This window comes from Anomaloglossus baeobatrachus, chromosome 8, assembly GCF_048569485.1.
Source record: "Anomaloglossus baeobatrachus isolate aAnoBae1 chromosome 8, aAnoBae1.hap1, whole genome shotgun sequence".
Taxonomy (NCBI): Eukaryota; Metazoa; Chordata; class Amphibia; order Anura; family Aromobatidae; genus Anomaloglossus; species Anomaloglossus baeobatrachus.
In genome coordinates, this window is record NC_134360.1 from 231,113,210 (window position 1) to 231,132,643 (window position 19,434).

Consider the following 19,434-nt stretch of genomic DNA (forward strand, 5'->3'; position numbering starts at 1 on the left):
AGTGTGACGAGACCATCACGAAGAACGAATCCTGATCATTCCTGCCGCGGCTTCTACAAGTAATGGTGCTCGTTCCTCACGTAGGATCTTCTCGCCGTTGGCTACGGACAGTTTGGCTTTAAGGAACAGAAGGGAGGATTGGCGTGCTGCTGGTCGCTGAAGAACACAACGGTAAGAGAAGATGTTTTGGGGGGGAAGGGAACAAGGTTCTAAATCAAAAATTAGTTGTATCGTAATGGGTGACATTGTTGGATACTAAAACCTTCCACTATCCAACTTCTTGTATAGCACTTATTATAGTGCAAATCCTGGGCAAACTCTTGCATTCTGCACAATTATTTTATTATTGACGACAGAGCCTCCAAAACAAATGTGCACAGAGCCTTGGGTTAGGGCTACAATGTAAAAATCCAACTGTTGCATTTTCGGTTGCAGGCTACAAGTGTACAGAACACGCCACTGGTGATCTGTCTGTTATTTTGGCTATAGCCACAATGCTACATGTACCTGTTTTCTTTGTCGCTCCATTGGGAGACCCAGACAATTGGGTGTATAGCTTCTGCCTCCGGAGGCCACACAAATTATTACACTTTAAAAAGTGTAACCCCTCCCCTCTGCCTATACACCCTCCCGTGCATCACGGGCTCCTCAGTTTTATGCTTTGTGTAGAAGGAGGGACACATCCACTCATGCATCTCCATTTTAGTCAGCAGCAGCTGCTGATTTTATCAGTTGGAAGAAAAGAGGGCCCCCACAGGGCCCCCAGCATGCTCCCTTCTCACCCCACTAAGTCGGCGGTTCTGTTAAGGTTGAGGTACCCATTGCGGGTACAGAGGCTGGAGCCACATGCCGTTTTCCTTCACCATCCCTGAGAGGCTCTGGGTGAAGTGGTATCCTAACCGGTCATCCATTCACTGGGACCGGGCTCCCTCCGCAGCCCCTGTGGGAATCTGCCGGACAGGAGACTTTGTATCATCAGGGACAGGGCCCTGCATCTAAAGGTACTCTGTGTCCCCATGGGGACGGTGCATGGAGCGCTTGTTTCACAGACGCTGCAGCAGCTGCTGGTTTGTGAAGACCGGGACTTCCGCGCCGACCGCGCCTGTTTGTCGGCCGCGGTATTAAATCTAGTCCCCGGCTTCATTGCGGCCTAGTACCATAACTCCCGCCCCCGGGCCTGCCAGTCAGGGGTAAGGGCGGGACGGTCGACCTGACGTCGGCAGTGAGGGCTGGAGCATACTTTAGGTGTCCTCCCCCCCCCCCCTCACTGATCACTGTAGGGCCCCAGATTCCCGAACTTTAATAGTCGCCGCCCACGGCTCCCTCCTCCCCTGAGAGCTCCGGCAGCCATTTTTATACAACATTCTGCCGGTGGAGGATTTCAGGAACGAGCTCTGGGAGACCTAAGGCAGGGAATCTGGTGGACACACACTCCGCTTTGGGCGGTCGGTAAGCCACAAAGTCCCGGCAGCCGAAGTATATATATATATATTTGTATATATTTTCTCTGCTTGGCCGGGTTGTTTGCTTTTGGCTATATACCCTCAGTGATCACTCTCCTAGGAGACAACAGCATGTCGTCCACAAGGAGCAAGGGCGCTAAGGCAAAGGGTTTTTTTGCAACCTGTACCTCTTGTAGGGCTATGTTACCTGCGGGTTCCACCTACCCTCACTGTGAGCAATGCTCGACCCCTGTTTCGCTTGCTCAGCCGGAGCCTCGGTCACTAGTGGGCCCCTCGGCTCAGGCAGACCCCCCTGCTTCCAGTGTCCAGGCGGCAGGGACAGAGTTGGCAGTTTTTGCTGAGAAACTCTGAGTCACTTTCACAATCCATGGCTCAGTCTATGGACAAATGGTCTGCCAAGCTACTAGAAGCCTTGCAGTCCAGACCGGTCCTTACACAGGCCCCGGGCACTGTTGGATCATCGCCTCCAGGCCCCTCTCGGTCTGCGCCGCAGCGTGCTCCCGGGGTGGCCCCTAGGTCTCACGTGGAGGACTCCTGCACGGACCACAGTCCCAGACCGGCTAAGCGGGCTCGCTGGGAATCTTCCCCGACTTCCTCACACTGGTCGGGGTCTCAGCTTGAGGACTCTCTGGAGGACGAGGCGGACGTCGCAGCTCAGGGCTCTGACCCTGACGTTGCTCTCAATCTTGATACACCTGAAGGGGACGCCATAGTAAATGACCTTATATCGTCCATCAACCAGGTGTTAGATCTGTCTCCCCCGCCTCCACCTGTAGAGGAGTCGGCTTCTCAGCAGGAGAAACACCAGTTTAGGTTTCCCAAACGTACACGGAGTGCGTTTTTCGATCACTCCAACTTCAGAGATGCTGTCCAGAAGCACAGAGCTTTTCCGGACAAGCGCTTTACTAAGCGCCTTAATGACACACGTTACCCCTTCCCCTCTGACGTAGTTAAGGGTTGGGCTCAATGTCCCAAGGTGGATCCTCCAGTCTCTAGACTGGCGGCTAGATCTGTAGTATCAGTTGCAGATGGCTCATCGCTCAAGGATGCCACTGACAGGCAGATAGAGCTCCTGGTGAAATCCATCTATGAAGCCACAGGTGCGTCTTTTGCCCCGGCCTTTGCAGCCGTGTGGGCACTCCAAGCTATCTCAGCTTGTTTGTCTGAGATTAATGCGGTGACACGTACCTCTGCTCCGCAAGTTGCGTCTTTGACTTCTCAGGCGTCGGCTTTTTCGTCCTACGCCATGAACGCCGTCCTGGACTCTGCTAGCCGTACAGCGGTAGCATCCGCTAATTCGGTGGCAGTCCGCAGAGCCATGTGGCTACGCGAATGGAAGGCAGACTCTGCTTCCAAGAAGTTCTTAACCGGTTTGCCGTTTGCTGGCGACCGATTGTTTGGCGAACGATTGGATGAAATTATTAAGGAATCCAAGGGAAAGGACTCGTCCTTACCCCAGTCCAAACCGAAGAGACCTCAGCAACGGAAAATACAACCGAGGTTTCGGTCCTTTCGGCCCTCAGCCAAGTCCCAATCCTCCTCGTCCAACAGGCCAGAGAAGGGCCAGAGGAACTCTTTTGCGTGGCGGTCTAAGTCACGCCCCCAAAAAACCGCCGGAGACACTGCCTCCAAGGCGGCCTCCTCATGACTCTCGGCATCCCCTAGCCGCATCCTCGGTCGGTGGCAGGCTCTCCCGCTTTTGCGACGCCTGGTGGCCACATGTCCAAGAACGATGGGTGAGAGACATTCTGTCTCACGGTTACAGGATAGAGTTCAGCTCTCGTCCCCCGACTCGTTTCTTCAGAACATCTCCGCCCCCCGAGCGAGCCGATGCACTTTTTCAGGCGGTGAACACTCTGAAGACAGAAGGAGTTGTGATCCCTGTTCCCCTTCAGGAACATGGTCGCGGCTTTTACTCCAACTTGTTTGTGGTGCCAAAGAAGGACGGCTCGTTCCGTCCCGTTCTGGACCTCAAACTGGTCAACAGACATGTGAGCACCAGACGATTTCGGATGGAATCTCTCCGCTCTGTCATCGCTTCGATGTCACAAGGAGACTTCCTAGCATCGATCGACATCAAGGATGCTTATCTCCATGTGCCGATCGCACCCGAACATCAACGCTTTTTGCGTTTCGCCATCGGGGACGAACACCTTCAGTTCGTGGCATTGCCTTTCGGCCTGGCGACAGCCCCACGGGTGTTCACCAAGGTCATGGCATCTGTTGTGGCGGTCCTACACTCTCAGGGCCACTCGGTGATTCCCTACTTAGACGATCTTCTGGTCAGGGCACCCTCTCAGATGGCGTGTCAAAACAGCCTTTCCGTCGCTCTGGCGACTCTCCAGAAGTTCGGGTGGATCATCAACTTCCCAAAATCCAAGTTGACACCGACCCAATCACTGACGTACCTTGGGATGGAGTTTCATACTCAGTCAGCAGTAGTCATGCTACCGCTGGACAAACAGCTTTCGCTGCAGGCAGGGGTGCAATCTCTTCTTCGGGGTCAGTCGCACCCCTTGAGGCGCCTCATGCACTTCCTGGGGAAGATGGTGGCAGAGATGGAGGCAGTGCCCTTCGCGCAATTCCATCTGCGGCCACTCCAGTGGGACATTCTCCGCAAATGGGACAGGAGGTCGACTTCACTCGACAGGAACGTCTCTCTTTCCCTTGCAACCAAGACGTCACTTCAGTGGTGGCTCCTTCCCAACTCTCTATCGCAGGGAAAATCCTTTCTACCCCCAACCTGGGCTGTGGTCACGACGGACGCGAGCCTGTCAGGGTGGGGGGCGGTTTTTCTCCACCACAGGGCTCAGGGAACCTGGACTCCGATAGAGTCATCCCTTCAGATCAATATTCTGGAGATAAGGGCAGTGTATCTAGCCCTATTGGCCTTTCATCGGTGGCTGGAGGGCAGGCAGATCCGGATCCAGTCGAACAACACCACTGCCGTCGCATACATCAACCACCAAGGCGGCACTCGCAGTCGTCAAGCCTTCCAGGAAGTCCGACGAATTCTGCAGTGGGTGGAAGCCACAGCTTCCACCATTTCCGCAGTTCACATCCCGGGCGTAGAAAACTGGGAAGCAGATTTTCTCAGCCGACAGGGCATGGACGCGGGGGAATGGTCTCTTCACCCAGACGTATTTCGAGAGACCTGTCGCCGCTGGGGAACGCCGGACGTCGATCTCATGGCGTCACAGCACAACAACAAAGTCCCGGCATTCATGGCCCGGTCTCAAGATCACAGAGCTCTGGCGGCGGACGCATTAGTTCAGGATTGGTCGCAGTTTCGACTGCCCTATGTATTTCCTCCTCTGGCGATGCTGCCCAGAGTGCTGCGCAAGATCAAGTCAGACTGTCGTCGCGCCATTCTCGTCGCCCCAGATTGGCCGAGGCGGTCGTGGTACCCGGATCTGTGGCATCTCACGGTGGGTCAACCGTGGGCGCTCCCAGACCGCCCAGACTTGCTGTCTCAAGGGCCGTTTTTCCATCTGAATTCTGTGGCCCTCAACCTGACTGTGTGGCCATTGAGTCCTGGCTCCTAGCGTCCTCAGGGTTATCTCAAGATGTCATTGCCACTATGAGACAGGCCAGGAAACCAACGTCCGCCAAGATCTATCACAGGTCTTGGAGGATCTTCTTATCCTGGTGCTCTGATAGGGGTTTTTCTCCCTGGCCCTTTGCCTTACCCACTTTTCTTTCATTCCTTCAATCCGGAATGGACAAGGGTTTGTCTCTCGGCTCTCTCAAGGGTCATGTATCGGCGCTATCCGCTTCCTTTGGGGCTGAAAGCCCATTCTACCAGAGCCGTGGGTGCGTCCTGGGCATTGCGGCACCGGGCTACGGCTCAGCAGGTGTGTCAGGCAGCTACCTGGTCTAGTCTGCACACTTTCACGAAACACTATCAGGTGCATACCTATGCTTCGGCAGACGCCAGTCTAGGTAGGCGAGTCCTTCATGCGGCGGTTGCCCACCTGTAAGAGGGGGTCGTTTTCGGCTCTTTTTATCGAGGTATTCTTTTACCCACCCAGGGACTGCTTTTGGACGTCCCAATTGTCTGGGTCTCCCAATGGAGCGACAAAGAAGGGACTTTTGTTTACTTACCGTAAATTCCTTTTCTTCTAGCTCCTATTGGGAGACCGAGCACCCGCCCCTGTTCCCTTCGGGCTGGTTGTTCTTTTGTGTACACATGTTGTTCATGTTGAATTGTTCTTTTGGTTCATGGTTTTCAGTTCTCCGAACATCCTTCGGATTGAATTTACCTTAGACCAATTTATAAGTTTCCTCCTTCCTGCTTTTGCACCAAAACTGAGGAGCCCGTGATGCACGGGAGGGTGTATAGGCAGAGGGGAGGGGTTACACTTTTTAAAGTGTAATACTTTGTGTGGCCTCCGGAGGCAGAAGCTATACACCCAATTGTCTGGGTCTCCCAATAGGAGCTAGAAGAAAAGGAATATACGGTAAGTAAACAAAATTCCCTTCTTCAGAGTGATCCTGACCCCATGTGGGTAATATTGTGAGACTAAGATGTGACTAAATAGGGACCCCGTAAGTTGGCCCTCAGACTAGGTAGCGCCCTGAGCAGACCCTCAACCCAGAGGTACACTCTATGGTAGTGAGGTCTGAGCCACCACTGTGTCCCTATCACCTGTCTAGGGCCCTGTTGTAACAGCCTCCACACCCACCAGCCAAGGGACGGGCCGTGACAGTCACAAAACCCCACCGACAACAGAACAAACTAGGAATCCTCCACACCGTACAATAAGCACACCACAGACTGCTGCAGTTAGCACCAATACTGCAGCCAACACAGCATGTAGCACACCGGGATCAGGGATCCTCTAGCTGCTTTCACCTCCAGGCCAAGCTTCCAACTGAATGAGATCCGAGAATAACCAGTACCCTCTAGAGGGTGTATATAGGGACTAGGAGTGGTCCAAACCGGAAACACCTGAGAAGGTGAAGAGAATGCTTGCTGTAAGTGAATATAGACATTTAACCCTCTCCTCCCCAAAGGAAAGGGAGTACATTTAAACTGCCAGGTTTCAAGGCAAAGAGACTTTGGCGCAGAACCTGTCACTAGTCTCTACGACACAGAGACAACCATGACAGATTGTTATTAAATGTGAATTAATGATGCTATGGGTTTTTATTTTTTTTTAGTGGCCAGAAAGGATTTACAAGTGTGAAAGTGGAGTGACAGCCGTGGACTTCTCTGCATTGTCTCCCAACCTCCTGGCGGTCGGGATGTATAACGGCACAGTGGCAATATATAACGTGCAAAACAAGGAGAATGTCCCGGCGCTAGACAGCAGGTACGTATAGTATGACATTCATTGTAAGGCTATGTGCCCACGGGACTCTGTAACCGTGGAATTTGCCGCGGAAAACCTGCGGATTTATCTGGATTTCTTTTTCGCTCCTAATTGGGAGACCCAGACAGTGGGTGTATAGCTACTGCCTCTGGAGGCCGCACAAAGAACTACACTTAAAAGTGTAAGGCCCCTCCCCTTCTGGCTATACACCCTCCCGTAGGAGTACGGATTCCTCAGTTTTAGCTTTGTGCGAAGGAGGTCACACACGCACGCATAGCTCCATTGTTTTTAGTCAGCAGCAGCTGCTGACTATGTCGGATGGAAGAAAAGAGGGCCCATACAGGGCTCCCAGCATGCTCCCTTCTCACCCCACTGTATGTCGGAGGTGTTTGTAAGGTTGAGGTACCCATTGCGGGTACGGCGGCAGGAGCCCACATGCTGATTCCTTCCCCATCCCTTTTTACAGGGCTCTGGGTGAAGTGGGATTTACTGGTCTCCAGGCACTGAGACCGTGCTCCATCTACAGCCCCTGGAGAAGATGCTGGATGGAGCGGAGTACATCAGGGACATGGCCCTGCTTCCTCAAGGTACTCTGTGTCCCCGTGCATTTGGCGCTCACACCGCAGCATGCTGGGTGTTGTAGTGCGCCGGGGACATCAGCGCTGCGGCGCTTGTGCCATGGCCTCATTCAGCTTCGCTGAAGCAGGCACACTTTTGGGAATCGGTCGCGCCGGCCGCTGGGACTGCGGCGCGGCTGGCACTTATGGTGCGCCGGGGACTTCAGCGCGGACCGCGCTTTTACGGCGGCCGCGCTGATAACTCGAGTCCCCGGCTTTTGCGGCCTGCTTCCGTTCGTTCCCGCCCCCAGACCTGCCAGTCAGGAGAGGGGCGGGACGCTGGTCAGTGCATCAGCGCCGAGGGCTGGAGTCGTTTTTACATACTCCAGCCCTCACAATAAGCACAGAGGGGACACTGTTTCCCGCACTTTTGTTTAGGAACTCCCACGGACCGCCCCTCTCCACAGACGCCGGCAGCCATTCCTGCTGACACGCTGAGCTGCAGAGGGGAGCCGGGGAGACCCAGACAAGGAATTCTGCGCCTCTTACCCGCTATTCAGCGGGCGGTAAGCAGCCCTCAGGGCTCACCCCCTCTTGTGCCAGTAGTATTCTTAGTATTTTGTTTCTACAAATACTTTGTATTGCATAGCGCTGGTCGCCCTTTGGCTATAGACTCTCTCACATTGCAGAGAGCCAGCAGCATGTCGTCCGTAAAACGCAAGGGTGCCAAGGCACAGACATTATATGCTTCCTGCACCGCATGTGGGACTTTTCTACCGGCAGGCTCCACGGACCCCCATTGTGTGCAGTGCTCGGCCCCTGCGGCGCTTGCACAGTCGGGACCTCTGCTGGACGTGACCCAGGGTGTACCACCTGTGAATGCTGTCCAGGTGACAGGAACTGAGTTTGCAGCTTTTGCTGACAGAATGTCTCTCACTATGTCACAAATTCTTGACACATTGCGAGCTAGGCCTGTACTTCAGGCCACGGACACTGTGCAATCATTGCCCCCTGGTCCCCCTCAGCTGAATTACCTCCAAGCTCCGGGACGGGCACATACACCTCAGGGTGAAGACTCTGACTCGGACGATGGCCCCGGGCAGCCTAAGCGGGCTCGCTATGACGGGCCTTCACATTCATCTCAATGGTCAGGATCCCAGCGAGATGAATCTATGGGTGATGAGGCGGACGTAACTGATCAGGATTCTGATCCTGGGACCGCTCTCAATCTAGATACACCAGATGGTGACGCCATAGTTAATGATCTTATATTTAACATCAATAAGATGTTAAATATTTCCCCACCAGCTCCTCCTGTAGAGGAGTCAGCTTCGCAGCACGAGAGAATCCATTTCAGATACCCTAAGCGTACATTAAGCACTTTTCTGGACCACGCTGACTTTAGAGACGCAATCCAGAAACCCCACGCTTTTCCGGAAAGGCGTTTTTCTAAACGGCTTAAAGATACACGCTATCCTTTTCCCCCTGAGGTGGTCAAGGGTTGGACCCAGTGTCCAAAAGTGGATCCTCCAATTTCCAGGCTTGCAGCTAGATCCTTGGTTGCAGTTGAAGATGGAGCGGCACTTAAAGATGCCACTGACAGGCAGATGGAGCTCTGGCTGAAATCCATCTATGAAGCGATTGGAGCGTCGTTAGCGCCATCTTTTGCGGCCGTATGGGCACTCCAAGCTATCTCAGCCGGGCTTGCGCAAGTCGACTCAGTCACACGTGCATTTGCCCCGCAGGTAGCACCATTGACCTCGCAAATGGCGGCATTCGCGTCGTACGCGATTAATGCTGTTCTTGACGCTACAAGCCGCACGGCAGTGGCGTCAGCCAACTCCGTTGTTTTGCGAAGGGCCCTGTGGTTGAGACATTGGAAAGCAGATTCTCATTCCAAGAAGTGCTTAACCAATTTGCCTTTTTCTCGTGACCGATTGTTTGGAGAGCGTTTGGATGAAATCATCAAACACTCCAAGGGTAAGGACTCATCCTTACCGCAACACAGACAAAACAAACCCCAACAGAGAAGGGGTCAGTCTGGTTATCGGTCCTTTCGAGGACCGGGCAGGTCCCAATTCGCCTCGTCAAAAAAGACTCAAAAAGACCAGAGACGCTCAGATTCTTGGAGGTCTCAGTCACGCCCAAAAGGGACAGCCGGAGGAACCGTTGCCAAGACGGCGTCCTCCTGACTTGCAGTCTCCAATTCCCACACCCGCGGTCGGTGGGAGGCTTTCCCACTTTGGCGACATTTGGCTGTCACGCGTCAAAGACCGTTGGGTGAGGGATATTCTGTCTCACGGGTACAGGATAGAGTTCAGTTCTCGTCCGCCAACTCGTTTCTTCAGAACTTCTCCACCACCAGACCGAGCCGATGCTCTGTTGCAGGCGGTGGCCGCTCTAAAGGCGGAAGGAGTGGTGACCTCCGTCCCTCTTCAGGAACAAGGTCACGCTTTTTACTCCAATCTGTTTGTGGTCCCAAAAAAGGACGGATCGTATCGACCCGTCCTGGATCTAAAGTTGCTCAACAGACACGTAAAAGTCAGGAGGTTCCGGATGGAATCCCTACGCTCCGTCATAGCCTCAATGTCTCAAGGAGATTTTCTAGCATCAATAGATATCAAAGATGCGTATCTCCACGTGCCGATTGCACCAGAGCATCAGCGTTTCCTACGCTTCGTCATACACGACGAACACCTGCAGTTCGTAGCGTTACCTTTCGGTCTGGCAACAGCCCCCCGGGTCTTCACCAAAGTCATGGCAGCAGTAGTAGCTGTTCTGCACTCGCAGGGTCACTCGGTCATCCCGTATCTAGACGACCTGCTTATAAAGGCACCCTCTCAAGAGGCATGCCAGCACAGTCTGAAGGTGGCACTAGACACTCTCCAGAGTTTCGGGTGGATTATCAACTTTCCAAAGTCCCATCTAACCCCGACCCAATCTCTGACTTATCTTGGCATGGAGTTTCATACTCTCTCAGCGATAGTGAAGCTTCCACTGGACAAGCAGTGTTCGCTACGGACTGGAGTGCAATCTCTCCTTCAGAGCCAGTCGCACTCACTGAGGCGCCTCATGCATTTCCTAGGAAAGATGGTAGCAGCAATGGAGGCAGTCCCGTTCGCGCAGTTTCATCTGCGCCCTCTACAATGGGACATTCTACGCCAATGGGATGGGAAATCGACGTCCCTCGACAGGACTGTCTCCCTCTCTCAGACTGCCAAGGACTCTCTGCGTTGGTGGCTTCTCCCCACCTCATTGTCACAGGGAAAGTCGTTCCTTCCCCCGTCCTGGGCAGTAGTCACGACGGATGCGAGCCTATCAGGGTGGGGAGCGGTGTTTCTCCACCACAGGGCTCAGGGGACGTGGACTCAGGAAGAGTCCACCCTGCAGATCAATGTTCTGGAAATCAGAGCAATCTATCTTGCCCTGCGAGCCTTCCAACAATGGCTGGAAGGCAAGCAGATTCGGATTCAGTCGGACAATTCCACGGCGGTGGCGTACATCAACCACCAAGGGGGAACACGCAGTCGCCAAGCTTTTCAAGAAGTCCAGCGGATTTTGACGTGGGTGGAAAGCAGAGCGTCCACCATATCCGCAGTTCACATCCCAGGCGTGGAAAACTGGGAAGCAGACTTTCTCAGTCGCCAGGGCATGGACGCAGGAGAATGGTCCCTTCACCCGGACGTGTTTCAGCAGATCTGTTGCCGCTGGGGGACGCCGGACGTCGATCTGATGGCGTCACGGCACAACAACAAGGTCCCAGTTTTCATGGCACGGTCTCACGATCACCGAGCACTGGCGGCAGACGCCTTGGTTCAGGATTGGTCGCAATTCCGACTCCCCTATGTGTTCCCACCTCTAGCATTGTTACCCAGAGTTCTCCGGAAAATCAGGTCCGACTGCCATCGAGCCATACTCGTCGCTCCAGACTGGCCAAGAAGGTCGTGGTACCCGGATCTGTGGCATCTCACGGTAGGCCAACCGTGGACACTACCAGACCGTCCAGATTTGCTGTCTCAAGGGCCGTTTTTCCATCTGAATTCTGCGGCCCTGAACCTGACTGTGTGGCCATTGAGTCCTGGATCCTAGCGGCCTCAGGTTTATCTCATGAAGTTGTTGCCACAATGAGACAGGCTAGAAAACCATCCTCAGCTAAGATCTATCACAGGACGTGGAAGATATTCTTAGCGTGGTGCTTGGCTCAAGGGTTTTCTCCCTGGCCATTTGCATTGCCAATTTTTCTTTCCTTCCTGCAGTCTGGATTGGAAAAAGGTTTGTCGCTTAGCTCTCTTAAGGGTCAAGTCTCCGCGCTATCCGTATTCTTTCAGAAGCGCTTGGCACGGCTTTCTAAAGTACGCACGTTTCTCCAAGGAGTTTGTCATATCGTTCCTCCTTACAGACGGCCATTGGAACCCTGGGATCTGAACAAGGTTCTCATTGCTCTCCAGAAGCCGCCTTTCGAGCCTTTGAAAGAGGTTTCCCTTTCTCGGCTTTCACAAAAAGTAGTTTTTCTTGTGGCGGTCACGTCTCTTCGAAGAGTGTCCGAGCTAGCGGCGTTATCTTGCAAATCTCCCTTCCTGGTGTTTCACCAAGACAAGGTAGTACTGCGTCCAATTCCAGAGTTTTCTCCCAAGGTGGTTTCTTCCTTTCATCTCAATCAGGATATCACTTTGCCATCTTTGTGTCCGCATCCAGTTCACCAATTTGAAAAGGGTTTACATCTGTTGGACCTGGTGAGAGCACTCAGGATTTACATTTCTCGCACGGCGTCTCTACGCCGTTCTGATGCGCTCTTTGTCCTAGTCGCTGGTCAGCATAAGGGATCGCAAGCTTCCAAATCCACCCTTGCGCGGTGGATCAAGGAACCAATTCTTCACACATACCGTTCTGCTGGGCTTCCGATTCCATCTGGACTGAAGGCCCATTCTACCAGAGCCGTGGGTGCGTCCTGGGCATTGCGGCATCAGGCTACGGCTCAGCAAGTGTGCCAGGCGGCTACCTGGTCGAGTCTGCACACGTTTACCAAACACTATCAAGTGCATACCTACGCTTCGGCAGATGCCAGCCTAGGTAGACAGGTCCTTCAGGCGGCGGTGGCCCACCTGTAGGAAGAGGCTGTCTGACAGCCCGTTCATGTGGTATCTTTTTACCCACCCAGGGACTGCTTTTGGACGTCCCACTGTCTGGGTCTCCCAATTAGGAGCGAAAAAGAAGAAGGGAATTTTGTTTACTTACCGTAAATTCCTTTTCTTCTAGCTCCAATTGGGAGACCCAGCACCCGCCCTATTTGTTCTTAGGGTTTCGTTTTTCGGGTGCACATGTTGTTCATGTTGTTTCTTAAGTTCTCCGATCTTGTTATCGGATTGAATTTGTTTTTGAAACTGTTATTGGCTTTCCTCCTTCTTGCTTTGGTACTAAAACTGAGGAATCCGTACTCCTACGGGAGGGTGTATAGCCAGAAGGGGAGGGGCCTTACACTTTTAAGTGTAGTTCTTTGTGCGGCCTCCAGAGGCAGTAGCTATACACCCACTGTCTGGGTCTCCCAATTGGAGCTAGAAGAAAAGGAATTTACGGTAAGTAAACAAAATTCCCTTCTTTCTAGATATATCCGCAGGTTTTAGCAACTACAGACACTCCCCATGTTATCCTATGGGACATGGGGAGTGTCTGTGTCCATGCTGCAGTATGTGCGGCTGTGGAATATGCTGTGGATGTCCCGCAGCCGCACATAACTGCATGTCAATTATTCCTGCGGAAATACCTGCGGAATTCCCACTACTCCACTATGGAGATAGAGGCCGGGACTTCCGCAGATAAGTCGCACGAATGTCCGCAGGTTTACTGCAGCTATTTCGCTGGAATCCCGCAGCAATGGGTAGCTGCGGATTCCGGGGATCAGCTGCGGGAAACCTGCGGATATATCCACATCATGTGACACCGCGTGATGCAACTTCTGCCCACAGTAGTAATCTTCTCATATTTTTAACAATAAAGTGTTTTTTCCACTTTAAACACTGATAGTTCTCGCCCTCCCTAGATCCATTGCTGGCTTTTTTCTTTGTCGCTCCTTTGGGAGACCCAGACAATTGGGTGTATAGCTACTGCCTCCGGAGGCCACACAAAGTATTACACTCAAAAGTGTAAAGCCCCTCCCCTTCTGCCTATACACCCCCCGTGGGATCACGGGCTCCTCAGTTTTCATGCTTTGTGCGAAGGAGGTCAGACATCCACGCATAGCTCCACTGTTTAGTCAGCAGCAGCTGCTGACTATGTCGGATGGAAGAAAAGAGGGCCCCTACTAGGGCCCCCAGCATGCTCCCTTCTCACCCCACTTTTGTCGGCGGTGTTTGTTAAGGTTGAGGTACCCATTGCGGGTACGAAGGCTGGAGCCCACATGCTGCTTTCCTTCCCCATCCCCCTTAGGGCTCTGGGTGAAGTGGGATCTTACCGGTCTCCAGGCACTGAGACCGTGCTCCATCCACAGCCCCTGGGGAATCTGCTGGATATGGAGCTGAGTATCGTCAGGGACAGGGCCCTGCTACTTCAAGGTACTCTGTGTCCCCGTACAGACCGCGCACAGACACACTGCAGCATTGCTGGGTGTGTTAGTGCGCCGGGGACAACAGCGCTGCGCGCTTGTGCCATTACTAACTACAGCTTTGCTGAGTGAGTAAATGTATTGGGAACTGCCGCGCCGGCCGCTGCTGTCAGTTTTTCACTGCGGCGCGGCTGGGACTTGTGGTGCGCCGGGGACTTCCGCGCTGGCCGTGCATATATGACGGCCGCGCTTATTACTCGAGTCCCCGGCTTTTGCGGCCTAGTTTCGTTTCGTTCCCGCCCCCAGGCCTGCCAGTCAGGGGAAGGGCGGGACGCTGTACAGAACGTCAGCGCCGAGGGCTGGAGTCTACTTTACATACTCCAGCCCTCACACTGGGCACAGTGGGACGCCAGTTTCCCGCACTTTGTCTGGGGCACGCCCACGGCCCGCCCCTCTCCACAGGACGCCGGCAGCCATTCCTGTGTGCAGTCTGAGCTGGAGAAGGGAGACAAGTTCTGGGAGACCCAGACACGGGATTCTGGCGACCACACACCCGCTTTTGAGCGGGCGGTAAGCAGCACCTGTGGTGCTGACCCCACTAGTGCCGAAGTGTACATTTGTATTTTTATGCTTGCATGCTATACATTGCACTGTACGGTCGCTATTGATTCTTGGCTATATACCGTCCTAGATTGCTCAGAGGAGACAACAGCATGTCGTCCGCAAAAAGCAAGGGTGCCAAGGCACAGGCTTTCTATGCCGCTTGTACCGCATGTGAGGCTATTCTACCGGCAGGTTCCACTGACCCCCATTGTGTGCAGTGCTCGGCCCCTGTGGCACTTGCTCGGCCGGGGCCTCTGCTAGAGGTGACCCAGGGAGAACCACCTGTGAATGCTGTCCAGGTGACGGGGACGGAGTTTGCAGTCTTTGCAGATAGATTGTCTGTGACTGACTAAAATTCTAGAAACTTTGCAGTCTAGACCGGTAACTCAGACCATGGGCACTGTTGAATCATTGCTCCCTGGTCCCCCTCAGTTGGAACAACTCCGGGCTCCGGGGGTGTCCCATGCATCCCAGGGTGAAGGCTCTGACACGGACGACAGTCCCAGACAGCCTAAGCGAGCTCGCTGGGAGCGGCCCTCGACTTCATCACACTGGTCAGGGTCCCAGCAGGAGGACTCTCTGTATGATGAGGCGGAGGTAGCTGATCAGGATTCTGATCCTGAGACCGCTCTCAATCTGGATACACCTGATGGTGACGCCATAGTGAATGATCTTATAGCGTCCATCAATAGAATGTTGGATATTTCTCCCCCAGCTCCTCCAGTGGAGGAGTCAGCTTCACAGCAGGAGAAATTCCATTTCAGGTATCCCAAGCGTAAATTGAGTACTTTTCTGGACCACTCTGACTTTAGAGAGGCAGTCCAGAAACACCGAGCTTATCCAGATAAGCGTTTCTCCAAACGACTTAAGGATACACGTTATCCCTTTCCCCCTGACGTGGTCAAGGGCTGGACCCAGTGTCCCAAGGTGGATCCTCCAATCTCCAGGCTTGCGGCTAGATCCATAGTTGCAGTGGAAGATGGGGCTGCACTTAAAGATGCCACTGACAGACAGATGGAGCTCTGGTTGAAATCCATCTATGAAGCTATCGGCGCGTCGTTTGCTCCAGCATTCGCAGCCGTATGGGCACTCCAAGCTATTTCAGCTGGTCTTACACAGATTGACACGGTCACACGTACATCTGTTCCGCAGGTGGCGTCCTTAACCTCTCAAATGTCTGCATTTGCGTCTTACGCGATTAATGCTGTCCTGGACTCTACGAGCCGTACGGCAGTGGCGTCCGCCAACTCCGTGGTTTTACGCAGAGCCTTGTGGTTAAGGGAATGGAAGGCAGATTCTGCTTCCAAAAAGTGCTTAACCAGTTTGCCATTTTCTGGTGACCGACTGTTTGGTGAGCGATTGGATGAAATCATTAAACAATCCAAGGGTAAGGATTCATCCTTACCTCAGCCCAGACCAAACAAACCCCAACAGAGGAGGGGACAGTCGAGGTTTCGGTCCTTTCGAGGCTCGGGCAGGTCCCAATTCTCCTCGTCCAAAAGGACTCAAAAGGATCAGAGGAGCTCAGATTCTTGGCGGGCTCAGTCACGCCCAAAAAAGACAGCCGGAGGAACCGCTACCAAGGCGGCTTCCTCATGACTTTCGGCCCCCTCTCTCCGCATCCTCGGTCGGTGGCAGGCTCTCCCGCTTTGGCGACATTTGGCTGCCACAGGTCAAGGACCGTTGGGTGAGAGACATTCTGTCTCACGGGTACAGGATAGAGTTCAGTTCTCGTCCTCCGACTCGATTCTTCAGAACGTCTCCGCCTCCCGACCGAGCCGATGCTCTTCTGCAAGCGGTGTGCACTCTAAAGGCAGAAGGAGTGGTGATCCCTGTTCCTCTTCAGGAGCAAGGTCACGGTTTTTACTCCAATTTGTTTGTGGTGCCAAAAAAGGACGGGTCTTTCCGTCCCGTTCTGGACCTAAAACTGCTCAACAAGCACGTGAAAACCAGGCGGTTCCGGATGGAATCCCTCCGCTCCGTCATCACCTCAATGTCTCAAGGAGATTTCCTAGCATCAATAGACATCAAGGATGCTTATCTCCACGTGCCGATTGCTCCAGAGCAATAGCGTTTTCTACGCTTCGTTATAGGAGACGAACACCTTCAGTTCGTAGCTCTGCCTTTCGGGCTGGCGACAGCCCCACGGGTCTTCACCAAGGTCATGGCAGCAGTAGTAGCAGTTCTGCACTCTCAGGGTCACTCTGTGATCCCTTACTTGGACGATCTACTTGTCAAGGCACCCTCTCAAGAGGCATGCCAACACAGCCTGAACGTGGCGCTGGAGACTCTCCAGAGTTTCGGGTGGATCATCAACTTTTCAAAGTCAAATCTGACCCCGACCCAATCACTAACATATCTTGGCATGGAGTTTCATACTCTCTCAGCGATAGTGAAGCTTCCGTTGGACAAACAGCGTTCACTACAGACAGGGGTGCAATCTCTCCTTCAAGGCCAGTCGCACCCCTTGAGACGCCTCATGCACTTCCTAGGGAAGATGGTAGCAACAATGGAGGCAGTCCCTTTCGCGCAGTTTCATCTGCGTCCACTACAATGGGACATTCTCCGCCAATGGGACGGGAAGTCGACGTCCCTCGACAGGAACGTCTCCCTTTCTCAGGCGGCCAAGGAATCTCTTCGGTGGTGGCTTCTTCCCACCTCATTGTCAAAAGGAAAGTCCTTCCTACCCCCATCCTGGGCGGTGGTCACGACAGACGCGAGTCTATCAGGATGGGGAGCAGTTTTTCTCCACCACAGGGCTCAAGGTACGTGGACTCAGCAAGAGTCCACCCTTCAGATCAATATTCTGGAAATCAGAGCAGTGTATCTTGCCCTACAAGCCTTCCAGCAGTGGCTGGAAGGCAAGCAGATCCGAATTCAGTCGGACAACTCCACAGCGGTGGCATACATCAACCACCAAGGAGGAACACGCAGTCGGCAAGCCTTCCAGGAAGTCCGGCGGATTCTGAAGTGGGTGGAAGACACGGCATCCACTATATCCGCAGTTCACATCCCGGGCGTAGAAAACTGGGAAGCAGACTTCCTCAGTCGCCAGGGTATGGACGCAGGGGAATGGTCTCTTCACCCGGACGTGTTTCAGGAGATCTGTTGCCGCTGGGGGGTGCCGGACGTCGACCTAATGGCGTCCCGGCACAACAACAAGGTCCCGGCTTTCATGGCACGGTCTCACGATCACAGAGCTCTGGCGGCGGACGCCTTAGTTCAAGATTGGTCGCAGTTCCGGCTACCTTATGTGTTTCCACCTCTGGCACTGTTGCCCAGAGTGCTACGCAAGATCAGGTCCGACTGCCGCCGCGCCATCCTCGTCGCTCCAGACTGGCCGAGGAGGTCGTGGTACCCGGATCTGTGGCATCTCACGGTAGGCCAACCGTGGGCACTACCAGACCGACCAGACTTGCTGTCTCAAGGGCCGTTTTTCCATCTGAATTCTGCGGCCCTGAACCTGACTGTGTGGCCATTGAGTCCTGGATCCTAGCGTCTTCAGGTTTATCTCAAGAGGTCATTGCCACCATGAGACAGGCTAGGAAACCAACCTCCGCCAAGATCTACCACAGGACGTGGAAGATATTCTTATCTTGGTGTTCTGCTCAGGGAGTTTCTCCCTGGCCATTTGCATTGCCTACTTTTCTTTTCTTCCTGCAATCCGGTTTGGAAAAAGGTTTGTCGCTCGGCTCCCTTAAAGGACAAGTCTCAGCGCTATCTGTGTTTTTTCAGAAGCGCCTAGCACGACTTCCTCAGGTACGCACGTTCCTGCAAGGGGTTTGTCATATCGTCCCTCCTTACAAGCGGCCGTTAGAGCCCTGGGATCTGAACAGGGTTCTAATTGCTCTCCAGAAGCCGCCTTTCGAGCCTATGAGGGATGTTTCCCTTTCTCGCCTTTCAAAGAAAGTGGCCTTTCTAGTAGCGGTCACGCCTCTTCGGAGAGTGTCCGAGCTAGCAGCGCTGTCATGCAAATCTCCCTTCCTGGTGTTTCACCAGGACAAGGTGGTTCTGCGCCCGATTCCGGAGTTTCTCCCTAAGGTGGTATCCCCCTTTCATCTCAATCAGGATATCTCCTTACCTTCTTTGTGTCCTCATCCAGTTCATCAATGTGAAAAGGATTTGCATTTGTTGGATCTGGTGAGAGCACTCAGAATCTACATTTCCCGCACGGCGCCCCTGCGCCGCTCGGATGCACTCTTTGTCCTTGTCGCTGGTCAACGTAAAGGGTCGCAAGCTTCCAAATCCACCCTGGCTCGGTGGATCAAGGAACCAATTCTTGAAGCCTACCGTTCTGCTGGGCTTCCGGTTCCCTCAGGGCTGAATGCCCATTCTACCAGAGCCGTGGGTGCGTCCTGGGCGTTACGGCACCAGGCTACGGCTCAGCAGGTGTGCCAGGCGGCTACCTGGTCGAGTCTGCACACTTTTACCAAGCATTATCAGGTGCATACCTACGCTTCGGCGGACACCAGCCTAGGTAGACGAGTCCTTCAGGCGGCGATTGCCCCCATGTAGGAAAGGGCCGTGTTTACGGCCCTATCACGAGGTATTATTTTACCCACCCAGGGACTGCTTTTGGACGTCCCAATTGTCTGGGTCTCCCAATGGAGCGACAAAGAAGAAGGGAATTTTGTTTACTTACCGTAAATTCCTTTTCTTCTAGCTCCAATTGGGAGACCCAGCACCCGCCCTGTTTCCTTCGGGCTTTTTGTTTTTTCGGGTATACATGTTGTTCATGTTGAATGGTTTCAGTTCTCCGATATTCCTTCGGATTGAATTTGTTTTTAAACCAGTTATTGGCTTTCCTCCTTCTTGCTTTGGCACTAAAACTGAGGAGCCCGTGATCCCACGGGGGGTGTATAGGCAGAAGGGGAGGGGCTTTACACTTTTGAGTGTAATACTTTGTGTGGCCTCCGGAGGCAGTAGCTATACACCCAATTGGCTGGGTCTCCCAATTG

At 53.5% G+C, this 19,434-nt stretch overlaps 1 protein-coding gene across 1 annotated transcript in view; it reads left to right on the forward strand.

Moving 5' to 3' along the window:
- DNAI4 (dynein axonemal intermediate chain 4) overlaps positions 1–19,434 on the forward strand; it is a 48,530-nt gene that overhangs the window by 10,392 nt on the left and 18,704 nt on the right. Inside the window, exons 10-11 of the mRNA XM_075320332.1 lie at positions 85–171; positions 6,627–6,778. Of these exons, the coding sequence (XP_075176447.1) occupies positions 85–171; positions 6,627–6,778 (239 nt within the window). The remainder of the gene's footprint in view (positions 1–84; positions 172–6,626; positions 6,779–19,434) is intronic.